This window comes from Phyllopteryx taeniolatus, chromosome 1 (assembly GCF_024500385.1).
Source record: "Phyllopteryx taeniolatus isolate TA_2022b chromosome 1, UOR_Ptae_1.2, whole genome shotgun sequence".
Lineage (NCBI taxonomy): Eukaryota > Metazoa > Chordata > Actinopteri > Syngnathiformes > Syngnathidae > Phyllopteryx > Phyllopteryx taeniolatus.
In genome coordinates, this window is record NC_084502.1 from 37,290,841 (window position 1) to 37,311,380 (window position 20,540).

At 41.6% G+C, this 20,540-nt stretch overlaps 1 protein-coding gene across 9 annotated transcripts in view; it reads right to left on the minus strand.

Moving 5' to 3' along the window:
- atp2b3b (ATPase plasma membrane Ca2+ transporting 3b) overlaps positions 1-20,540 on the minus strand; it is a 69,937-nt gene that overhangs the window by 46,796 nt on the left and 2,601 nt on the right. For all 9 annotated transcript variants that reach the window (XM_061793083.1, XM_061793020.1, XM_061793013.1 and 6 more), the window contains 4 exons: positions 14,697-15,484; positions 1,938-2,135; positions 1,334-1,591; positions 21-146 (listed from right to left, as the gene is read on the minus strand). In XM_061793083.1, coding sequence (XP_061649067.1) covers positions 21-146; positions 1,334-1,591; positions 1,938-2,135; positions 14,697-14,934 — 820 coding nt within the window. In that variant the 5' untranslated portion in view covers positions 14,935-15,484. The remainder of the gene's footprint in view (positions 1-20; positions 147-1,333; positions 1,592-1,937; positions 2,136-14,696; positions 15,485-20,540) is intronic.

The following is a 20,540-nucleotide window of genomic DNA, read 5'->3' on the forward strand; positions in this document are numbered from 1 at the left end:
AGAAACATGTGAAAACCAACCTGAAAGCAGCATGGGGTCCTTGTCCACAGACTTGCGTACGTGGTCCGACTCTCCTGTTAGAGAGCTCTCATCTATCTTTAGATCGTTACCTTGAACTAAGATGCCATCGGCTGGTAGCAGGTCCCCTGAAAACAGACGAGTTCGATTAACTTTATTCATTCCACCAAAGAGATTATTTTCTTCAGCGTGGGTTTGTCCATTTGTTTGTATTTAACCTCTAAAGTGTTGGTCAAATAGATTTTTGTTGCAATGGTTAAACTTTCTTCAGTATATAGTACATTCATTTTTAAGTGAGAAGAATACAAACACTGATAACAGGGAAATGTATCAATGGCAAAATTAATTAGATATTATGCAAAACATGAAACAAAATCCTACCTCTGCCAAGTCTTTTTCAATTTGTACAAAATGAGCTTTGTGAGTCAGAAGCTGCAACATCAAACCAAGTTTCATCTGGATTTGATCCATATTGAGCATTTGGTGGCAATTTAAAAATAAATCCCATTTAACATGTTCATATGTTTACGTTGTGATCATCTTGTAATCTCTTGAATTTATTTGGGATAATAACATCATATGTTCTCCTCTTGAATCGGAATGAATGAATGAATGTTCTTCGATGGTTCTTTTGTGATACAGTACATAATTGTAAAAACTGATTACTAGGAAAATTATTATTTGTAACAGAATGCTTTAGTTAAAACACCGCATGATTACACTGTGGTAATATGGAAATTATTTTGTTTTGTAATATGAGAATACATAAAATATTTTGTTAATACTTTGTAGTCAGCCAGAGCTGCGAGGGATGCAAAGTTACAGATGTCCTTTCACCATCGTTGCTGTCATAATGTGTTGCGTGTTTTTGTTTGCACAGTAAGGACAAAAGCCCTGTTTTTATTTTAATTGTGAAAACATTGTCATTGTAAAAAAGACCATTCGAGCAACACGTTTTTCCTCATGTTTTTGAGATTGTAGCGTGAAAGCTGCAGCTGGCTCCTAGTGTGGCAACAATGGGAAAATGAAATGCCAGTCTTTTAAGGGAAATAGCCCGTCAGCAACATATTGAGAAAAAAAAAAGAGCTATAAACTTGTTCATTTTTGGAATAGTGAATTTAGTTCAAAATTTTGAATTATGAACTATGAACTGACCTTTGAACTAGTTCGCGGAGAAAATTAACTTTCCCAACATTGGTGATTGTGTTGGAATAAATACTCAAATGAATAATGCTCACTTGACATATTATTTCCTGTACATACTGTAAAAACACGCATTGTGCGCTCCGTGGTGAAGAGTTCTCAACCCGCTTACCGTATTTGACCTGGGCCATGTCCCCCACCACCATGTCAGCTACAGGAATCTGGATGACATTTCCTTTCCGTACAACGGTGAACTTTTGTTCCTGCTCGATTCGACTCTGTAGCCCCCGGAACTGTTTCTCTTTGGACCAGTCGTTAAACGCGGTCACCAGGACGACACACGCCACTGACAATAGAATGGCCGCACCCTCGATCCAGTTAGCCTCCCCCTCACCTTCGTCCTCCGCTCCTGCCGCCACATTGCCGCACGCTGGACAGAGACAAACACATGGCTCATGGCAGTCATTCAAAGAGAAGACTTGAGAACGAGGTAGCCTAAGACCAGTGACATGATGCGTTTGATCAAGATTTGTATAAACTATTGTCTGCACATATTAATTTGACATCGTATACAGTGCATGATGGCAAATGTTAACGAAGTACAGTAAATATTCTTTTTCAAAAATAAATATTAGCCTGGGCCCCACCACTTCAATGCTGCGATTCGAAAATACCATTTTCTAGGACTCCTGTCACTCATGGGCCCTTAGAATTGTTAACGCTTTTCTCCACTTTACGTGCCCCTGCCCCTAGCCTCCCAATGACACTCAACTTACACTCTGAATCTTCTCCGGGAGGCTGGTAGAAAGAAAGGGCGAGAGAGATGATTGCAGCAATCTCCAAAATGATGAGCGTGACATCTTGCAGGGCTTCCCACACAAGCTCAAGGAAAGTCTTGGGCTTCTTTGGGGGGATAAAGTTTTGGCCAAAGGTCTGACATCGACGCTCCAAGTCCGCTGGATCCCCGCTGAGACCTGACAGAGAGAAAAGGAGGGTGGAGACAGACAAAGAAAGAGGAAGAGGAGGGATCCACTTTTTAAAACACTTCGCTTTTCCATAATATACCTTGCACAACATGGGACTCAGAAGGACCAGATGCACAGTTCCAATCAGTCACTTCATATGACCAAATCCTCCATCTGTCCATTTCCTACAATGCTTCCTTGTACTCATTAGGGTCACGGGTGAGCTGCAGCCTATCCCAGCTGACTTTGGGCAAAAGGCGTGCTACACCATGGACTGGTCACCAGCCAATCACAGGGCACAAATAGACAAGCCACCATTCACACTCACATTCACCTTTGCACAATTTAGAGTCTTCAGTGAACCTAACATGCACATTTGTGGCAGGAAGCTGAAGCACATCGAAAAAACCTACGCAAGAACATGGAGAATATGCAAACGCCACACAGGAAGGCTGCAGCTGAGATTTTCAACCCAAATCTGAAAAACGTGATAACCACTAGGTCCACGTACTGCCAGGGGCATAGCTAGTCATATAATGGCTCAAGGCAAATGCAGTCAAGGGGCCTTCCAAATCTACAGTATGTATTGCACTGAAAAAAAGCTTTATTTTCACCTCAACACAAGGTCTTTTGCAATCTCTCACAATTATCTGACAGCTTAAGTTACTACTTACATGATAATGAATAATATTCATCACCAAAGATTATGGATATTGATAATTACATGAACTAAAAATAAATTCCTCCTGTTTCCTAAGACAGACAGAAGTCCTTCAAATTCTTTTCAAAAGAATCATTTCAATTCTTTCACTGTAATTGATAAAAACATTAACCTTTAATATAGTTTACCATTTGGACCGCTTTAATACTCACGTCTTTGTGATGAAAGCAGTCACTTGTGTCACTGCATTCTCCTTGGCTGTCACTGAAAGCAGTGCTATATACTGTACAGTGTAATAGCGTCTGGCTCTTGCTCTTGTTGTTGGTTTTGCACATTTATCACAGTGAAAAAGGCTGAAACCTTTGTTAAAAACTATTGGCTTTCCTCTCTTTCTCCTCTTTTCCTCTCCCCACGCACAACCACACCACCAAGTTTATTTTGCTGCCAACCTCCTCAATCAAGTGTGCATATGTGGAGTAAGATGAACCAGTCCATTCATCCATCCATCCATTCTCTGTACCGCGTATCCTCACTTGGGTTGCAGGTGTGCTGAAGCCTATCCCAGATGACTTTGGGAGAGAGGCGTGGTACACCCTGAACTGGTCTCCAGCCAATCGCAGGGCAACTACAGTATAGACAAACAACCATTTCCACTCATATTCACATCTACAGACATTTAGTTTCTTCAATTAACCTACCATGCATGTTTTCAAAAAATGTGGGAGGAAGCCTGAGTACTCAGAGAACACCCATGAAAACGATCATGAAAGATCAAACATTTTAACGTGGTTTTAAGTGCATGAATTAAGACAAAAACAACAATCACTTTGAATCGAAAATCGAAAAAAACCCATTGTTCATCCATTTTTACGAGACGTGTGGGGGCTGATGGAAATCTCAGCAGCAGAGGCAATTGCCTAATGGTAAGTCCGCCCCTGCGCACTGACCAAAATCATCCATCCATTTTGTATACCGCTTATCGTGCTCAGGTTCAAAGCGAACTGGAACCCATCCCAGCGGACTTTGGGTTGAAGGTGGACTACACCCTGGACTGGTTATCAGTCAATCACAGGGCACATTTAGAGACAGACAACCATTCATACATCGTTCACTGAGTGGAAACTGAACCGTACCATAAGACCACCAGTTTCGCAACCAAAACCTTTAGGAGATTATTTCAAAAATAATTTTTAATACCAGAAATTCTTTGAAATGAACTCCAAGGTTACTTTTCTTCTGCCACAATGTGAAGTAGTTCTGCTCACCCTCTTCTCCCTTTCAACCTCCCACCTAAGTGATGCAGTTTCCATGGTGATCACTATGTCAGGTCCCAGGCTTCCTGTCTCGAACAGGTTTCTGCTCAGCAACAAGTGAATTCCTCCAGTGTGCAAGGTTTGTATTTTTCTTTTGTTTGTGTTATATTATGTTTTGATTGGCTGTCTGGGAAGGACAACAGCAATGTGCCTGCAGTGGTTGGCTTCAAATTGGGACACTCTGTGTACCTGTGCTGTTTGCAGAAACTGCACTTGCTGCAGAGACTGTTGCTCCTGGCCTTGAACAAATACGCGACAATATGACAACTAACAGGGTTCAGGCCAAGGCGGCGTACAGAGAGTGAGAAAGGGACAAAACAGGTGATGCTGACTCATGGTCTCACAGCCGTGCTCTCTTCGATGTAGTCCATCCTTCCTGGTCCCTCTCTTGATGTCTCATCCATCCCGCCCTTCCTCCCTTCCGACTCATCCTCCCTGGTTGGCTCCCCTCTCTTTACTCGCTCTCTCTATCTCCCCTTGATGTGTCCTTGACAATGCGGCAAGCTGTTCTAGCTTTCTCTTCTCTCCCCCCATCACACATGCTCTATCTCTCCCTGTTTTTTCCATAATTGCTCCTCATCCTTCTCACGCTCTCTTCAATGTGGATATAATGGTCTCATACTGCAGTGCTGGGTGTCCATATCAGTGCGTCCGTGTGTGTGTGCGTGCGTGCATGCGTGCGCTCTCCTTTCTGTATCATATTACAGATGACGTTCTGAATCATTACGTATTTTTGCAGAGATACATTCACCATGTGGTTGTATCCTCTGCAATCCCCTGCCAATGATGCATTCACGTACAGATTAATTTAGTGATTCATTATAACTGGACAAAGCTCACAATTCCTCTCTGGGATTGCTGTTCTTGGGATAATTGTAGCTTTTGTTTTGCTAACTCATTTGTAGGGAAAAAACAGCAGGCGGGATTTAAGGCCAAATAAAGTTTGTGTAAACAATGATTCTTGTAACTATATACATAAAATTGCACTTGGAAATACAGGGTGTCCAAAAAGTGAATATACACTTCCTTTTTCTATTTTATTGCAGGTATCATTCGGCCATCAGCATCTGAAAACTTAGGCTGTAGTTTTCCCTTGCCCATGGCTCACCATGGCCTTTTTTTTTCCTTTTCTTTTTGCAGGTTCTCCCTGTGCTTGCGTGGGTTTGCTCTTGGTACTCCAGCTTTCTCTCACATTTCAAAAACAAGCATGTTAGGTTCATTGAAGACTCTAAATTGACCATAGGTGTGAATGTGGGTATGAATGCTTGTTTGTCTGTATATGCCCTGCGGATTGCCCCAAAATCATCTGTGATAGGCTCCAGCTCACCTTCGACTCTAATGTGGTATTAAAAATTGGATGGATGGATGGATGGGTGGGTGGATGGATGGATGGATGGATTTGTGCTTTGGCTGCTTTGTCACACCAGAGGACAAAAAGTGCAACATAAAAACCTGTGTGGAGGGCAGCAAACTATGTGTAAGTCTGTGTACCATGAGTGTTTGCCAACAGTGGGCAACAGTTGATATGCGTGCGTGCATGCGCGTGTGTGTGTGTGTGTGTGTGTGCGTGCGTGTGGGGGCGAGTGTGTGTGCATCTAGGGAGAAAGTATTGAGTTACAGCAAGTTACAGTAAGTCTTTGTTGAGTGTTGTTCATTGGATACTGCAACCTAGTCAAACCAGCGCTGAATATACAGCACAGTCAGATACACAGGGACACACTCAAATATGTGGCGCAGCCACAACATTATGACCACTACAAGATCAGTATCAAATATTGTGCCTGACAAAGATAATAATGCACACTTTGAATGAGACAGTCAGAGAGTTATCAATTTCACAATTTATTTATTATCATGGCTGTAGTTTGCAGTGGAGGAGAATTGTACTGCATCATACTGAGAGCTGCTACCAATATTTCAATACCTCATTTAAATACATGAGACAGAATCTAAATATTAGCCACAGCTTTAAATCTGATGTACTGTAGAATAGTTCGCAAACCGCAGCCACAACAATAAACATATTGATAAATTCATACCTCTCTGACAGTATCAATCAAAGCCAAAAATTATTATTCTTGTTAAAGCAGAATATTTGATGAAAAGCGTGTTTTGGGTATTATTATACAGTGGATATAAAAAGTCTACACACCCCTAACTCAAGTGTTTTTGTGATGTAGAAAATAGGAAAAAGTCTTCAAAACCTTTCCCACAGATAATGTGAGCTATAACCTGAACAACTCAATTGAAATAAAACATAAATCTTCTCGAGAAGTAAAAAATAAAAGATAATGTGGTTGCACAGTTGTGCACACCCTGTTGTACAGTAAATGGCAATGGAGAACTCTTTTCAGAATAAACTAATCATATTCAAACTCTTGGTAAATGAAGTCAGCAAACACCTGCCACCATTTAAAGTGCCTCTGATTAACCCCAAATAAACTTTAGCTGTTCTACTCGGCTTTTCATTGACATTTTTGTAGTCACATCTTTCAGCACAAATGAATGAGCTGAATTAATTACAAATAAATACATAAATACATTTGAATTAACCAACTTTAGGCAAAAACTAAATCATGCAAAAAATATTACAGGAATATTGATAATTTAAAGCCTTGGTTGGCTGGTTAAAGAACAAACCCACACTTTGCTATAAGGGGACCATTAGGGGCATTATTCAGGATGAGCTCTTACACTTACTATGCAAATGTTGTCTCTCACACACAAACACACACACAACTGAAAAGTTTTCATAAACACTAGTCAAAAGCGCTCATTAACACTTGTCAAATGCTCTTATAAACACTAGTCCAAAACTCTCGTACGCACGACTGAAAGTCTAGTGCTCTCATAAACACTAGTCAAACGCGCTAACATGAATATGTCACTGATCCACACGTCACTGGTGCTCATGCGTACGTCACTGACACACATGCGCATGTCACTGACATTCACGCACGCATGTCAATCACATGCACGCCCACGTCACTGGCACTCACACGTTCATGTGACTGACACTCACACCCATGTCAATCATGCTCACGCACACGTTGATTATACTCACACGCAAATAGTGTCAATCTTAATTGATTTGAATCTATGAGTACTGAAAAAAAATGGACTTTTTGACCATATTCTATTTTATTGAGATTTACCAACATGAAAAAAAATCATGAAATATTTGACTGAGCATCTGTAGTCTGTAGTGCATCTCTAGTACACGAGTTTCACTTTTTGAATTGAGAATAGTAACAACATAATGCTTTTGAAATTAATCTAATTCCTAGAGATCTATCTGTATTTAATTATTTTATTGATTAGGACAACCCACATTAATCAACATATCAGAAAAAAGACATTCATGTAAGTATGCCAGAGTTAACACAGTGGCTAAATTTCATCCTTTATCCTAAAGTGGACATCAGAAAACACATACAATAAAAATAGTACTTGTATAGTTTCACAAGGCCTGTGACAAGGACTTATTGGGCTAATCTGGGACCTCGGGTATAAAATTTCATGCCATACCATGTGTAACTGTGTTGGTATGACAAGACAATTCCTTCAATCTCTTTGGCCACCCTTTGGTACACCGGCACAGGGGAGCTTATATGAGACTATCCAGCCATCCTGTCTTCAACAAACTGTATACATTTCGGATCCGCAGTCTTGAGTCCAGGAGCAGACACACCTCCATTTGCACCTTTATCCGGCAGCACCCACATCTGACTGATAGCAAAAAAGACTGAGAAAGTTGAGGAATGCTCATCAAACACCTGTTTGGAACATCCCACAGGTGAACAGGCTAATTGGGAAAAAGTGGGTGCCATGATTGGGAATAAAAGGAGCTTCCCTGAATTGCTCAGTCATTCACAAGTAAAGATGGGGCGAGGTTCACCTCTTTGTGAACAAGTGCGTGAGAAAATAGTCGAACAGTTTAAGGACAATGTTCCTCAACCTACAATTGCAAGGAATTTAGGTATTTCATCATTTACGGTCCATAATATCATCAAAAGGTTCAGAGAATCTGGGGAAGTCACTGCATGTAAGCGGCAAGGCCCGAAAACCAACATTGAATGCTCGTGACCTTCGATCCCTCAGGCGGCACTGCATCAAAAACCGACATCAATGTGTAAAGGATATCACCACATCGGCTCAAGAACACTTCAGAAAACCAATGTGACTAAATACAGTTCGGCGCTACATCCGTAAGTGCAACTTGAAACGCTACTATGCAAAGCAAAAGCCTTTTATCAACAACACCCACAAATGCCGCCGGGTTCTCTGGGCCCGAGCTCATCGAAGATGGACTGATGCAAAGTGGAAAAGTGTTCTGTGGTCCGATGAGTCCACATTTCAAATTGTTTTTGGAAATTGTGGACGTCATGTCCTCCGGGCCAAAGAGAAAAAGAACCATCCGGACTGTTATGGATGCAAAGTTCAAAAGCCAGCATCTGTGATAGTATGGGGCTGTGTTAGTGCCAATGGCATAGGTAACTTACACATCTGTGAAGGCACCATTAATGCTGAAAGGTACATACAGGTTTTGGAGAAGCATATGCTGCCATCCAAGCAATGTCTTTTTCATGGGTGGCCCTGCTTATTTCAGCAAGACAATGCCAAACCACATTCTGCATGTGTTACAACAGCGTGGCTTCGTAGTAAAAGAGTGTGGGTACTAGACTGGCCTGCCTGCAGTCCAGACCTGTCTCCCATTGAAAATGTGTGGCGCATTATGAAGCGTAAAATACGACAACGGAGACCCTGGACTGTTGAACAGCTGAAGCTGTACACCAAGCAAGAATGGGAAAGAATTCCACCTACGAAGCTTCAACAATTAGTGTCCTCAGTTCCCAAACGTTTATTGTGTTGTTAAAAGAAAAGGTGATGTAACACAGTGGTAAACATGACCCTGTCCCAACTTTTTTGGAATGTGTTGCAGCCATAAAATTCTAAGTTAATGATTATTTGCTAAAAACAATAAAGTTGATCAGTTGCAACATTAAATATCTTGTCTTTGTAGTGTATTCAATTAAATATAGGTTGAACATGATTTGCAAATCATTGTATTGTTTTTATTTGTTTAACACAACGTCCCAACTTCATTGGAATTGGGGTTGTAGATAGATAGATAGATAGATAGATAGATAGATAGATAGAGTGGGTACGGAAAGTTTTCACAGCCCCTTTTTCACTCTTTGTTATATTGCAGCCATATGTTAAAATCATTTAAGTTCATTTTTTTCCTCATTAATGTAAACACAGCACTCCATATTCACAGAAAAAATGGAATTGTTGAAATGTTTGCTGATTTATTAAAAATGAAAAACTGAAATATTACACACCTAAGTATTCAGACCCTTTGCTGTGACACTCATATTTAACTCGAGTGCTGTCCATTTCTTCTGATCATCCTTAAGATGGTTTTACACCTACATTGGAGTACAGCTGTGTTTGATTATACTGATTGGACTTGACTAGGAAAGCCACACACCTGTCTATATACGACCTTACAGCTCACAGTGCATGTCAGAGCAAATGAGAATCATGAGGTCAAAGGAACTGCCTGAAGAGCTCAAAGACAGAATTGTGGCAAGGCACAGATCTGGCCGAGGTTACAAAAAAATTTTTGCTGCCCTTAAGGTTCCTAAGAGCACATTGGCCTCTGTAATCCTTAAATGGAAGACGTTTGGGACGAGCAGAACCCTTCTTAGAGCTGGCCGTCCGGCCAAACTGAGCAATTGGGGGAGAAGAGCCTTGGCGAGAGAGGTAAAGAAGAACTCAAAGATCACTGTGCTCCAGAGATACAGTCGGGAGATGGGAGAAAGTTCTCGAAAGTCAACCATCACTGCAGCCCTCCACCAGTCGGGGCTTTATGGCAGAGTGGCCCAATGGAAGCCTCTCCTCAGTGGAAGATTCATTAAAGCCCGCATGGAGTTTGCTAAAAAAAAAACCTGAAGGACTCCAAGATGGTAAGAAATAAGATTATCTGGTCTGATGAGACCAAGATAGAAATTGTTGGCCTTAATTCTAAGTGGCATGTGTGGAGAAAACAAGGCACTGTTCATCAGCTGTCCAATACAGTCCCAACAGTGAACCATGGTGGTGGCCGCATCATGCTGCGGGTGTGTTTTTCAGCTGCGGGGACAGGAAGACTGGTTACAATCGAAGGAAAGATGAATGCGGCCAAGTACAGGGATATCCTGGACGAAAACCTTCTCCAGAGTGCTCAGACCCTCAGACTGGGCCGAAGGTTCCCCTTCCAACAAGACAATGACCCTAAGCACACAGTTAAAATACCGAAGGACTGGCTTCAGAACAACTCCGTGACTGTTCTTCAATGGCCCAGCCAGAGCCCTGACTTAAACCCAATTGAGTATCTCTGGAAAGACCTGAAAATGGCTGCCCATCAACGTTCATCATCCAACCTGACAGAACTGGAGAGGATCTGCAAGGAGGAATGGCAGAGGATCCCAAAATCCAGGTGTGAAAAACTTTTTGCATTATTCCCCAAAAGACTCATAGCTGTATTAGCTCAAAAGGGTGCGTCTACTAAATACTGAGCAAAGGGTCTGAATACTTATGGCTATGTGATATTTCAATTGTTTTAATAAATCTGCAAACATTTCAACAATTAAGTTTTTTTCCGTCAATATGGGGTTCTGCGTGTATGTGGGAAAAAATGAACTTCAATGATTTTAGCAAATGTCTGCAATATAAAAAAGAGTGAAAAATTTAAGGGGGTCTGAATACTTTCCGTACCCACTGTGGATGGATGGATGGATGGATGGATGGATGGATGGATGGATAGATAGATAGATAGATAGATAGATGGATGGATAGATAGATAGATACCCAATGAAGTTGGGACATTGTGTTAAACAAATAAAAACAATACAATGATTTGCAAATCATGTTCAACCTATATTTAATTGAATACACTACAAAGACAAGATATTTCATGTTCAAACAGATAAACTTTTTTGTTTTTAGCAAATAATCATAAACTTGGAATTTTATGGCTGGAACACATTCCAAAAAAGGTGGGACAGGGTCATGTTTACCACTGTGTTACATCACCTTTTCTTTTAACAACATTCAATAAACGTTTGGGAACTGAGGACACTAATTGTTGAAGCTTTGTAGGTGGAATTCTTCCCCATTCCTGCTTGTACAGCTTCAGCTGTTCAACAGTCCGGGGTCTCCATTGTCGTATTTTACGCTTGATAATGTGCCACACATTTTCAATGGGAGACAGCTCTGGACAACAGGCAGGCCAGTCTAGTACCCGTATTCTTTTACTACAAAGCCACGCTGTTGTAACACATGCAGAATGTGATTTGGCATTGTCTTGCTGAAATAAGCAGGGGCGTCCATGAAAAAGACGTTGCTTGGATGGCAGCATATGTTTCTCCAAAACCTGAATGTATCTTTCAGCATTAATGGTGCCTTCACAGATGTGTAAGTTACCCATGCCATAACACAGCCCCATACCATCACAGATGCTGGCTTTTCAAATTTGCGTCCATAACAGTCCGGATGGTTCTTTTCCTCTTTGGCCCGGAGGACACGACATCCACAATTTCCCCAAAAAATTTGAAATATGGACTCATCGGACCACAGAACACTTTTCCACTCAGTCCATCTTAGATGAGCTCGGGCCCAGAGAAGCCGGCGGCGTTTTTGCGGGTGTTGTTGATAAATGGCTTTTGCTTTGTAGAGTTTCATAGTAGAGTTTCAAGTTGCACTTCCGGATGTTGCGCCAAACTGTGTTTGCTGACATTGGTTAGTTGAAGTGTTCCTGAGAGATCGAAGGTCACGGGCATTCAATGTTGGTTTTTGGCCTTGCCGCTTACATGCAGTGATTTCTCCAGATTCTCCGACCCTTTTGATGATATTATGGACCGTAGATGATGAAATCCCTAAATTCCTTGCAGGTGTACGTTGAGGAGCATTGTTCTTAAACTGTTCAACTATTTTCTCACACACTTCTTCACAAAGAGGTGAACCTCACCCGATCTTTGGTTGTTAACGACTGAGCAATTCAGGGAAGCTCCTTTTATACCCAATCGTGGCACCCACCTGTTCCCAATTAGCCTCTTCACCTGTGGGATGTTCCAAACAGGGGTTTGATGAGCATTCCTCTTTTTTGCCACCTGTCCCACCTTTTTTTGGAACGTGTTGCAGCCATAAAATTCTAAATTAATGATTATTTGATAAAAACCATAAAGTTTAGCAGTTTGGATAAACTTTATGGTTTTTATCAAAAAACCATAAAGTTATAGGTTGCAGATGATTTGCAAATCATTGTATTCTGTTTTTATTTATGTTTAATACAATGTCCCAACTTCATTGGAATTGGGGTTGTAGATAGATAGATAGATAGATAGATAGATAGATAGATAGATAGATAGATAGATAGATAGATAGAATCCCAATGAAGTTGGGACATTGTGTTAAACAAATAAAAACAATACAATGATTTGCAAATCATGTTCAACCTATATTTAATTGAATACACTACAAAGACAAGATATTTAATGTTCAAATAGATAGATAGATAGATAGATAGATAGATAGATAGATAGATAGATGTGAACACCAGCGACATGCGTGCGTGAGCGCCAGTGGCATGTGCCTGTGAACGTTTTACTTGTGTTTATGAGTAAGACTTTCAGTCGTGCATATGCGAGTGTTTGACTAGTGTTTATAAGAGCATTTGACAAGTGTTCATGAGCGTGTTTGAGTAGTGTTTATGAGTGAGTCTTTCAGTTGTATGTATGAGAGTGTTACTAGTGTTTCAGTAGTTTGTGTGTGGGAGAGCATTTGAATAGTAAGTGTGAGAGCTAATCCTGAATAATGTCCCGAACGGCCCCTCATACTTTGTCCACCTTGTTGTAACCCATAAAACAGCATTTCAACTAGTAGCTAACTAGCAAATTGGGAAACAAAGGCACATAACCTTTACAGACGTTGCTTGCTCTTGAATGCACACACGTACATACACACATACACACAGATATTGTAGCCTTCATCCAGCCTCTCCATCTCACAGTTCATTTTTGCTTCTCCCTTGCTGACTTTCCAATCCAAGCCAGCTTGTCTTTGCTTGGCTACAAACTACTTGAAAAGGTGTAGGCGTACCACACCCCTGTTAGGAAAAAAAAGTGTGCAAATGCATTTTGAATGAGCTGAAATACAGTGCAACAGAGATTACCAAACTTTTCAAGGTCACGATCACTTTTTTTTCTGCAGAATGTAAGATGAGATCTACCACTACAATAGCTTCTGAAAAATACATTTGCCACGGGTAACACTGCTCTGTCATTTATTTTAACACTTTTGACAGGACCAAGGCATACATACAAAGATTAGTAGTATGACTGAACTCTTAAACAACAAATGCCAATATGTTGGAATTAAGATAAAATCTAATTAGATTGAATGTCAAACAGGGACATGAAATAGTTGCTTTTTGTGTGTTCTCTCCAATACACAATCCATCCATCCATCCATCCATCCATTTTCTTCACCGCTTATCTTCACTAGGGTCGCGGGCTGCTGGCGCCTATCCCAGCTATCTTCGGGCGAGAGGCGGGGCACACCCTGAACTGGTTAGCCAATCGCAGGGCACATAGTAACAAACTATCATTCCAATTAACCATGAATGTTTTTGAGATGTGGGAGGAAACCGGAGTGCCCAGAGAAAACCCACGCAGGGACGGGGAGAACATGCAAACTCCACACAGGCGGGGCTGGGATTTGAACCCCGGTGTGCTAACCAGTCCCCTATCGTGCCAGCCCAATGCACACCTGTACATGATATGAAAAATGCTCAAATGTATAAATAAAATGTAAACATAAAGTCCAATGCCCAACAAGGGCATTAAATAGTACTATTGGTATTTATCTGAAATGTTCAGGTGTATTCAGAAACATGTTCAAATGTAAAAAAAAATTAAATGAACGACACAATCAGTGGCGGCACGGTGGACGACTGGTTAGCACATCCACCTCACAGTTCTGAGGACCTGGGTTGAAATCTGGCCTCCCCTGTGTGGAGTTTGCATGCTCTACCCGTGCCTGTGTGGGTTTTCTCCGGGTACTCCTGTTTCCTTCCACATCCCAAAAACATGCATGGTAGGTTGATTGAAGACTCTAAATTGCCCGTAGGTGTGAATGTGAGTGCGAATGGTTGTTTGTTTCTATGTGCCCTGCGATTTGCTCTCGACCAGTTGAGGGTGTACCCCGCCTCTCGCTCAAAGATAGCTGGGATAGGCTGCAGCACGCCCGCGACCCTAGTGAGGATAAGCGGTACGGAAAATGGATGGATGGATATTACAAAGTGACTGGTGTAAAAAAAAGTCATGAAAAACGTCTTTTCACAGTACTGTAAATGTTCATTGAATCCTGAATTGTACGGCGTCAGGGGACTTTAGTGTTCCCATGTACAAGCGAACTTGCTTCATATGCGAACCCATCCAGCATCTCACCAAACATCCATCCATTCATGTCCCCATTCCATTTGTGATCTTAGATTTCATCCTTGACCAATGACCCCACCCATCCGACCATGTGTGGCCCAACGCTACTTACCATCAGTGGTGCTGGACTGCAGTCTCTGGCAGAGCCCGTCTGTGTCTCCATAGCTATCCTGGATCTTCTGCAGGGCCTCGCCTCCCCTGAGCTCCATCAGCTCCCTCAGCTCTTTCAACGTGACCCCAAAGTCTCCTCCTCCGTGGCCCCCGTCCTCCCTTCCTCCTCCTCGAGTCCCTTTAGGGTAAAACTCCACTGCGCTGTTTGCCATTTCTCCCATTGTCGCTGTTGTTGACATGACACAAAGGTTGATTTGTGTTGTGTTCGTCCTTCCCCGTCTGTCCTCAGCTCAGTGACCCGCTCGTGTGCTCGCTGACAGCTTGTTCATGTGTTCAACAGCCTGTCTCACTCCTTCCTTGATTTCTTATTCAAAACTGTATAATTCTTCTCATACACTTCAATGGCCTTTTCTTGAATAAAGTGGCGCGGATTGTGTTGTTTTTCTCCTCAGTGTCTCAGCCTATCCTTCCGCTGCTTGTTCACTTCTCCATCACTGGAGGAGGAGGATGAGGATGAGGAGGGTGAAGAACAGAGTGCAGAAGCACTTCAGAAGCTTGATATCTGAACGAATCCAGCTTTCGTCGCCTCCCTCTCGCCTGTCCCCCTCCCTCCAGGTTCACAGCCAGTCCATGGATGGGCGGGCCGGCTGATACATACGTGGGCGGGGGTAACGGGGGTGATTGACAGATGAAGAGAAGGGCCAATGAGCCAAAGGTAGCTGATAAATCAAGGAGAGGAAGTGGGTGCAGATGTGAGGTAGGTTGTCGCTACTGCTGCTCCACAGAGACCTACGAGACAAGACGCATCAAACATGATCATGAGAGCTCACACAGTGTCAGTGCATCCAAATATAGCTCTGAAGACATTAAGCATCAAGCAGAAAAATATGAATGAAGATGTGTCACATCACTGCTCATTTCCCCTCACATACTACTGTACATGTACTGTACTTGGTTTTTGGCCACTTGAGGGCAGTGTCGCAAACTATTGCCCTTCATTAAATGAAACAAGAACTTCTACTGTTACTTTTTAAATGATATTGTTTTAGAATAATATTTTCACAAATTAGAATAATAAAAATACTCACAAATTTAAAATATGCTATAAATGATGTGCTGGGGAAAATCACAGTTTTACAACATCGTGAGGTTTGTGGTCAGTTATGAACATCTACCAAATACTTTTAGCTTTTTGCTAGATAAAAGGTTAAAAAATAGAATATAGTATATTTTTCCTCTAATTTAAAGGGTTTATTTGCATACTACATCATTTAATTAGGCTAGTTTATTCTCTAGCATACATTGTTATGCATGGGAACCAATGCAATTCTGGTGGTTAGGTGGACACTACACAGAAAAGGGGCGCAAACGCCGTTAAGTTCATACCCACAATAATAAAGATAAGCATCAGAAGACTCTTTGATAGTGGAAATCTCTGCAGATGGAGCAACTGAGCAGGTTAACGTGGCACTGCAGTGAAATTCACTCACTGAAAAAAACATCTCTGATACATCTATGCAGCTATACAATGCATCACTGTAATCATAGTTAGTCACAAAAAAACTGAAGCTTCACACAACTGTTCCTCAATGGAACATTGATTAGATACTTTTGAAATAAAATATTGTCAAATTAAAGTCTACCTGAAAATGTGGACCTTTTAGACAATATTAAAAGAAATACTGGGTACATGGAGGCCACAGGTTGGCATCTTAATAGCAGCTAGATGATGATGAAGATTGTGAAAATATTCATATGCAAGCATGCACAGCATCTTGGGTCCATCGTACATGAGCAAGCACCATCCACTTTCACACCAAAACTATTAACCAATCTGGCAAATATGGTATTCTTTCACTTTCCATGCTCATTCATGGGAGAAGACATTTGAAAGGATAATAATGTTCAGTTTTAATTGACACTATCAGAGAGGTTAAAGTAAAGTTATTTTGTTTGTTTTGTTTTTTACAGTGGTTGTAGATTGCAGTCTTGCTCAACTGCATGTGCAGCATCATACTGAGAGCTGTTTATTATATTTTACTTCCCTTTTACAGCAAAATACAAAAGGAAAAACTGTAACCATGTCTAATTATGATTCAGTATTGTTGTACAAAGCACTGCTGCAAATGAGTGGCGACTCTTCCAGGATGTCCTGCCTCTCAATTCAGTTAGGATGGGCTCCAGCTCACCTGGAGCCCTAATGAAGACAAACTGTATCAACCAGTGTTACCCGGGCTTTATTGAGGCGAGGCATTCATTTTACATCAGAAAAATCTCACAGTACACCACCATACAAAAATAAATCACTTAAATGACGACTACTGAAATAATGATGACTCCCAAATTGACTTAGTGTTATATCTGGCCCTGATTACTTGAACAAAAAGCTAATCAACTCACAGGAAGCCCTGACTTATCCTGTTGTATGAATTGCTACAGGTTTATATAGCTTCTGCCATCTAATATACAGGGGCGCCTCCAAAAATCCGAAACTAATCGTTGGCAGGGCCTATCACTACATGTTGCCAGTATAGAAAGTTATCTTTGTAATTAATAAATAATAATTTTCGGACAAATCAAGTGAATTTGTGTGATTTCTCACAGCACACAAGTGTGCCAAGGCAACCTGGTTGGGAATCACTGGCACAGAAAATGGATGGATGGATGTATGCCACTGCAAACTACAGGCCACAATGATTCACATCGTCATAAAAATATGGCATTTAGCATTCAGGAACTACAGCCATTTATGGTAAATATGTTCATTTTCAGGGGAATTGTAAATACGGCATAGCCAACATTTTTAATAATAATACTATAATAGAGAATAGAGATGCTTCACCAGGTTTTCGCTGCAGCCCCCTCCACTTGCTGCTTGTTTGCTGCCTTCATGTTTGTCTTCGCTAAGTGTGAAGCATACTGGCATACTGGGTCAACATCATTGAAAATTATTAAATTTTACTTCAACCAGTTTCTTTTTGCACTCATCCTAAAACAAGTGGAGAATGCCACAATATCAACAGACGTCAAGAATATTAGGGAGAAAGCACTTGGTGCATGATGGTCCAAATCGAATGTAAATGGCGCAAACCACTGGTGACATCAAGTACAGGCAAGCCATGTTGGACGTTGGAAGAAAACATCTAAAAATGTCTCCCATGGTAAGCAATCACAGTCTGAGGCCAGATGAAAATGATGGGAAAAGAAAAGTATGGGGAACGAAGCTCATGATCCAAAGCATAACATATCACGTGCCGAACACAGTTCAAGCAGTGTAATGGCATTTCATGTATGGCTGCTAATGGAACTGGCTTAGTGGTGTTTATTTATGACCTAACCTCTGACAAAAGTATCCAGATAAATTGTAGGGTATAAAAGTCTTGAATCTGTGAAAAATTAAATAACCTTCAATGTCAGTGTCCTGCGCTAAAGCTAATAGAGCATCTGTTTCCCCTTCAACCGTGAAGGCTGGAAAACTCACAAACCAGCAGCCACTGAAGGATGAGCATGCGGTGAAGGTTTGGCAAAGCAGATCAAGAGGTTGCAAACTCAGAATTTGGTGATGCAACTCACTGACTGAAAATCATTTTCGTCACTGGAAAATGAGGGAGCACAGTGGACAAGTGGCGAGTAAGCACATCTGCCTGACAGTCAGGAGATCCAAGTTTAAATCTGTGTTGGGACATCTCTGTGGGGGGGGGAGTTTCTCCCTGCGTTTGACTGGGTTTTCCCCGAGTACAATCGCTGTCCCCCGCAGTCTAAAAACAGACTCTAAATCGTCCATAGGTGTGAATGTGAATGTGAATGATTGTTTGTCCGTATGTACCCAGTGACGGCCTGACGATCAATCCAGGGTGTACCTTGCCCCTCGCCCTAAGACAGCTGGACTAAGCTCCAGATACCCGTGACCCTAATGAGGACAAGCGATATAGGTAATGGATGATATTAAATGGATGGTTATATTTACAAATGGCAATTGGACAAATACCGGTACATTGAGACCCCTAAAAATGTAGTCGCTCTGCATAAAATGGTGTCATTCCTTCATCACACATGTTCTGCCATATTTTCCTATTGGACTTCCCTTAATACTGCTAATGTTGCTTGAAGCAGCTACTGTACATCAGAGTGTGTCTACTTTTGAAAAGCTTGTGAGCCCTCGAAAAGGAGAAACGCTCTGATGCAAGCTGCTCTACATAATTTTCCTAATGGCGGAATTCGTGTTCATGTTTCCAACCATCTCTGGAGAAGATTTGATTAAAATAAATGTGACATCAACAGTGTTCCGAGCAGCCCGGGAGCTTGCGTTGCTTCCACTATCCTGAAGTCTGCTTCATCCCGCATGAGCAATTAGTGAGGCGGTGACTGCTGAATACTGTCAGCATCACACATGACACACACACTATTCTGATGAGGCTATTTTACAACAGGAGAAGCATGAAAGGGAAAAAAAACACACACACAATTGAAGCTCTTAATGAATTCTTTGTCTCCTCCCTCCTTTCCAGCCCTCACCCTCCCTGGGCTCTGTGATGCATCTCTTACCCCTCCCGTTTTCTCCCTCCCTCCCTCCCTCCCTCTTGCCCTGCTATGCCTCCATCCTGACTGAGAGTGTTAGTTTATGACTGAGTCATCCCCCTTCAAGTTTCCTTTCTTACAGTACCTGCTCCTCCAAATGCACACGCGTGCGTATCATGCTGTATGGCTTACTCATCTCTTCATTTGAATTCCTGCTTTCTCCTCCTGTGACTTTCTCTCCAGCTATGTGCTTCCTGCCATTGCAATCATTTATTTACTCAGCCTGTCACACTCTTTCCAGCCTGGTCTCTTACTCAGTGATTCGGTCTGATTTTATGAAGCTCACACAAGGAGGGAGCTCCTGCTGCATCTATCTGGAACTGCATTTTTCTTTTAGGCTCATTCAGAGCTTTGACATGTGCAGTTGCACATGTGCAGTATATGCGTGCACATGAAGGAGTTGAAAAACATGCATAATATCATTGCTCCAGTCTTCATTCTCAGATAAGCATCGCACGCTCAGCCCATGTCACTTATGCAACTGTATGCATCACCAATATACACACTCATGCCCGGAGACATCACTCTCTCTGTCGTCACACATACACACAATTGTATCTTCAACTGCGTCTCTTTTGAAATAAGAGAGCGTGACAGGCAGAAAGAGTGCGATAGAGGACTTCCATGCATGACTGAGATGTGTCTGAACATTAAAATAGTCGAAGAAAAGCTCAACACAGTCTTCTGCTTCTCTCCCTAGCGTAAGATTTTAATTGGTTTTCATTTACCTCAATACATTCAATTCAGAAATTTGTTTCATTTACTTCAGTGTTTTCTTTCTCCGCTCTCCATTATTCCTTATTATGCCACCTTATAATGAGATGTGTCATCTATTTAAACTTTGTGTACCTTGTAAAGCACCTGTACCTTTTTCTGCACCGCAGACCGGTTTAGAGTAGGCATTTTTTCTCACAGACTGGCTTTCAAGGTATGATAGACTGTAGATCAGAATCAGATTCTGATTAGATAGATAGATAGATAGATAGATAGATAGATAGATAGATAGATAGATAGATAGATAGAAAATAAATGAACACAACGGGCTTAAAAACTAAAGTTAAATACAACAACTCACCATAACGCAGAATCAGTGCGAGCCCTGGGCTTGTTCCTTATGTCCAGTCTGCTCTGTAATTTTGTCTTGGTTACTCTAAGAGCCCGCTTCACAAAGATAGGTTGTTGGAAATAGTAGCAGGGTATTCAAAAAAAAAAACTCCAACGGCTTCTCTTTTATTCCAAGGTGCTTGGTCTCCATGTGTGATCGGCT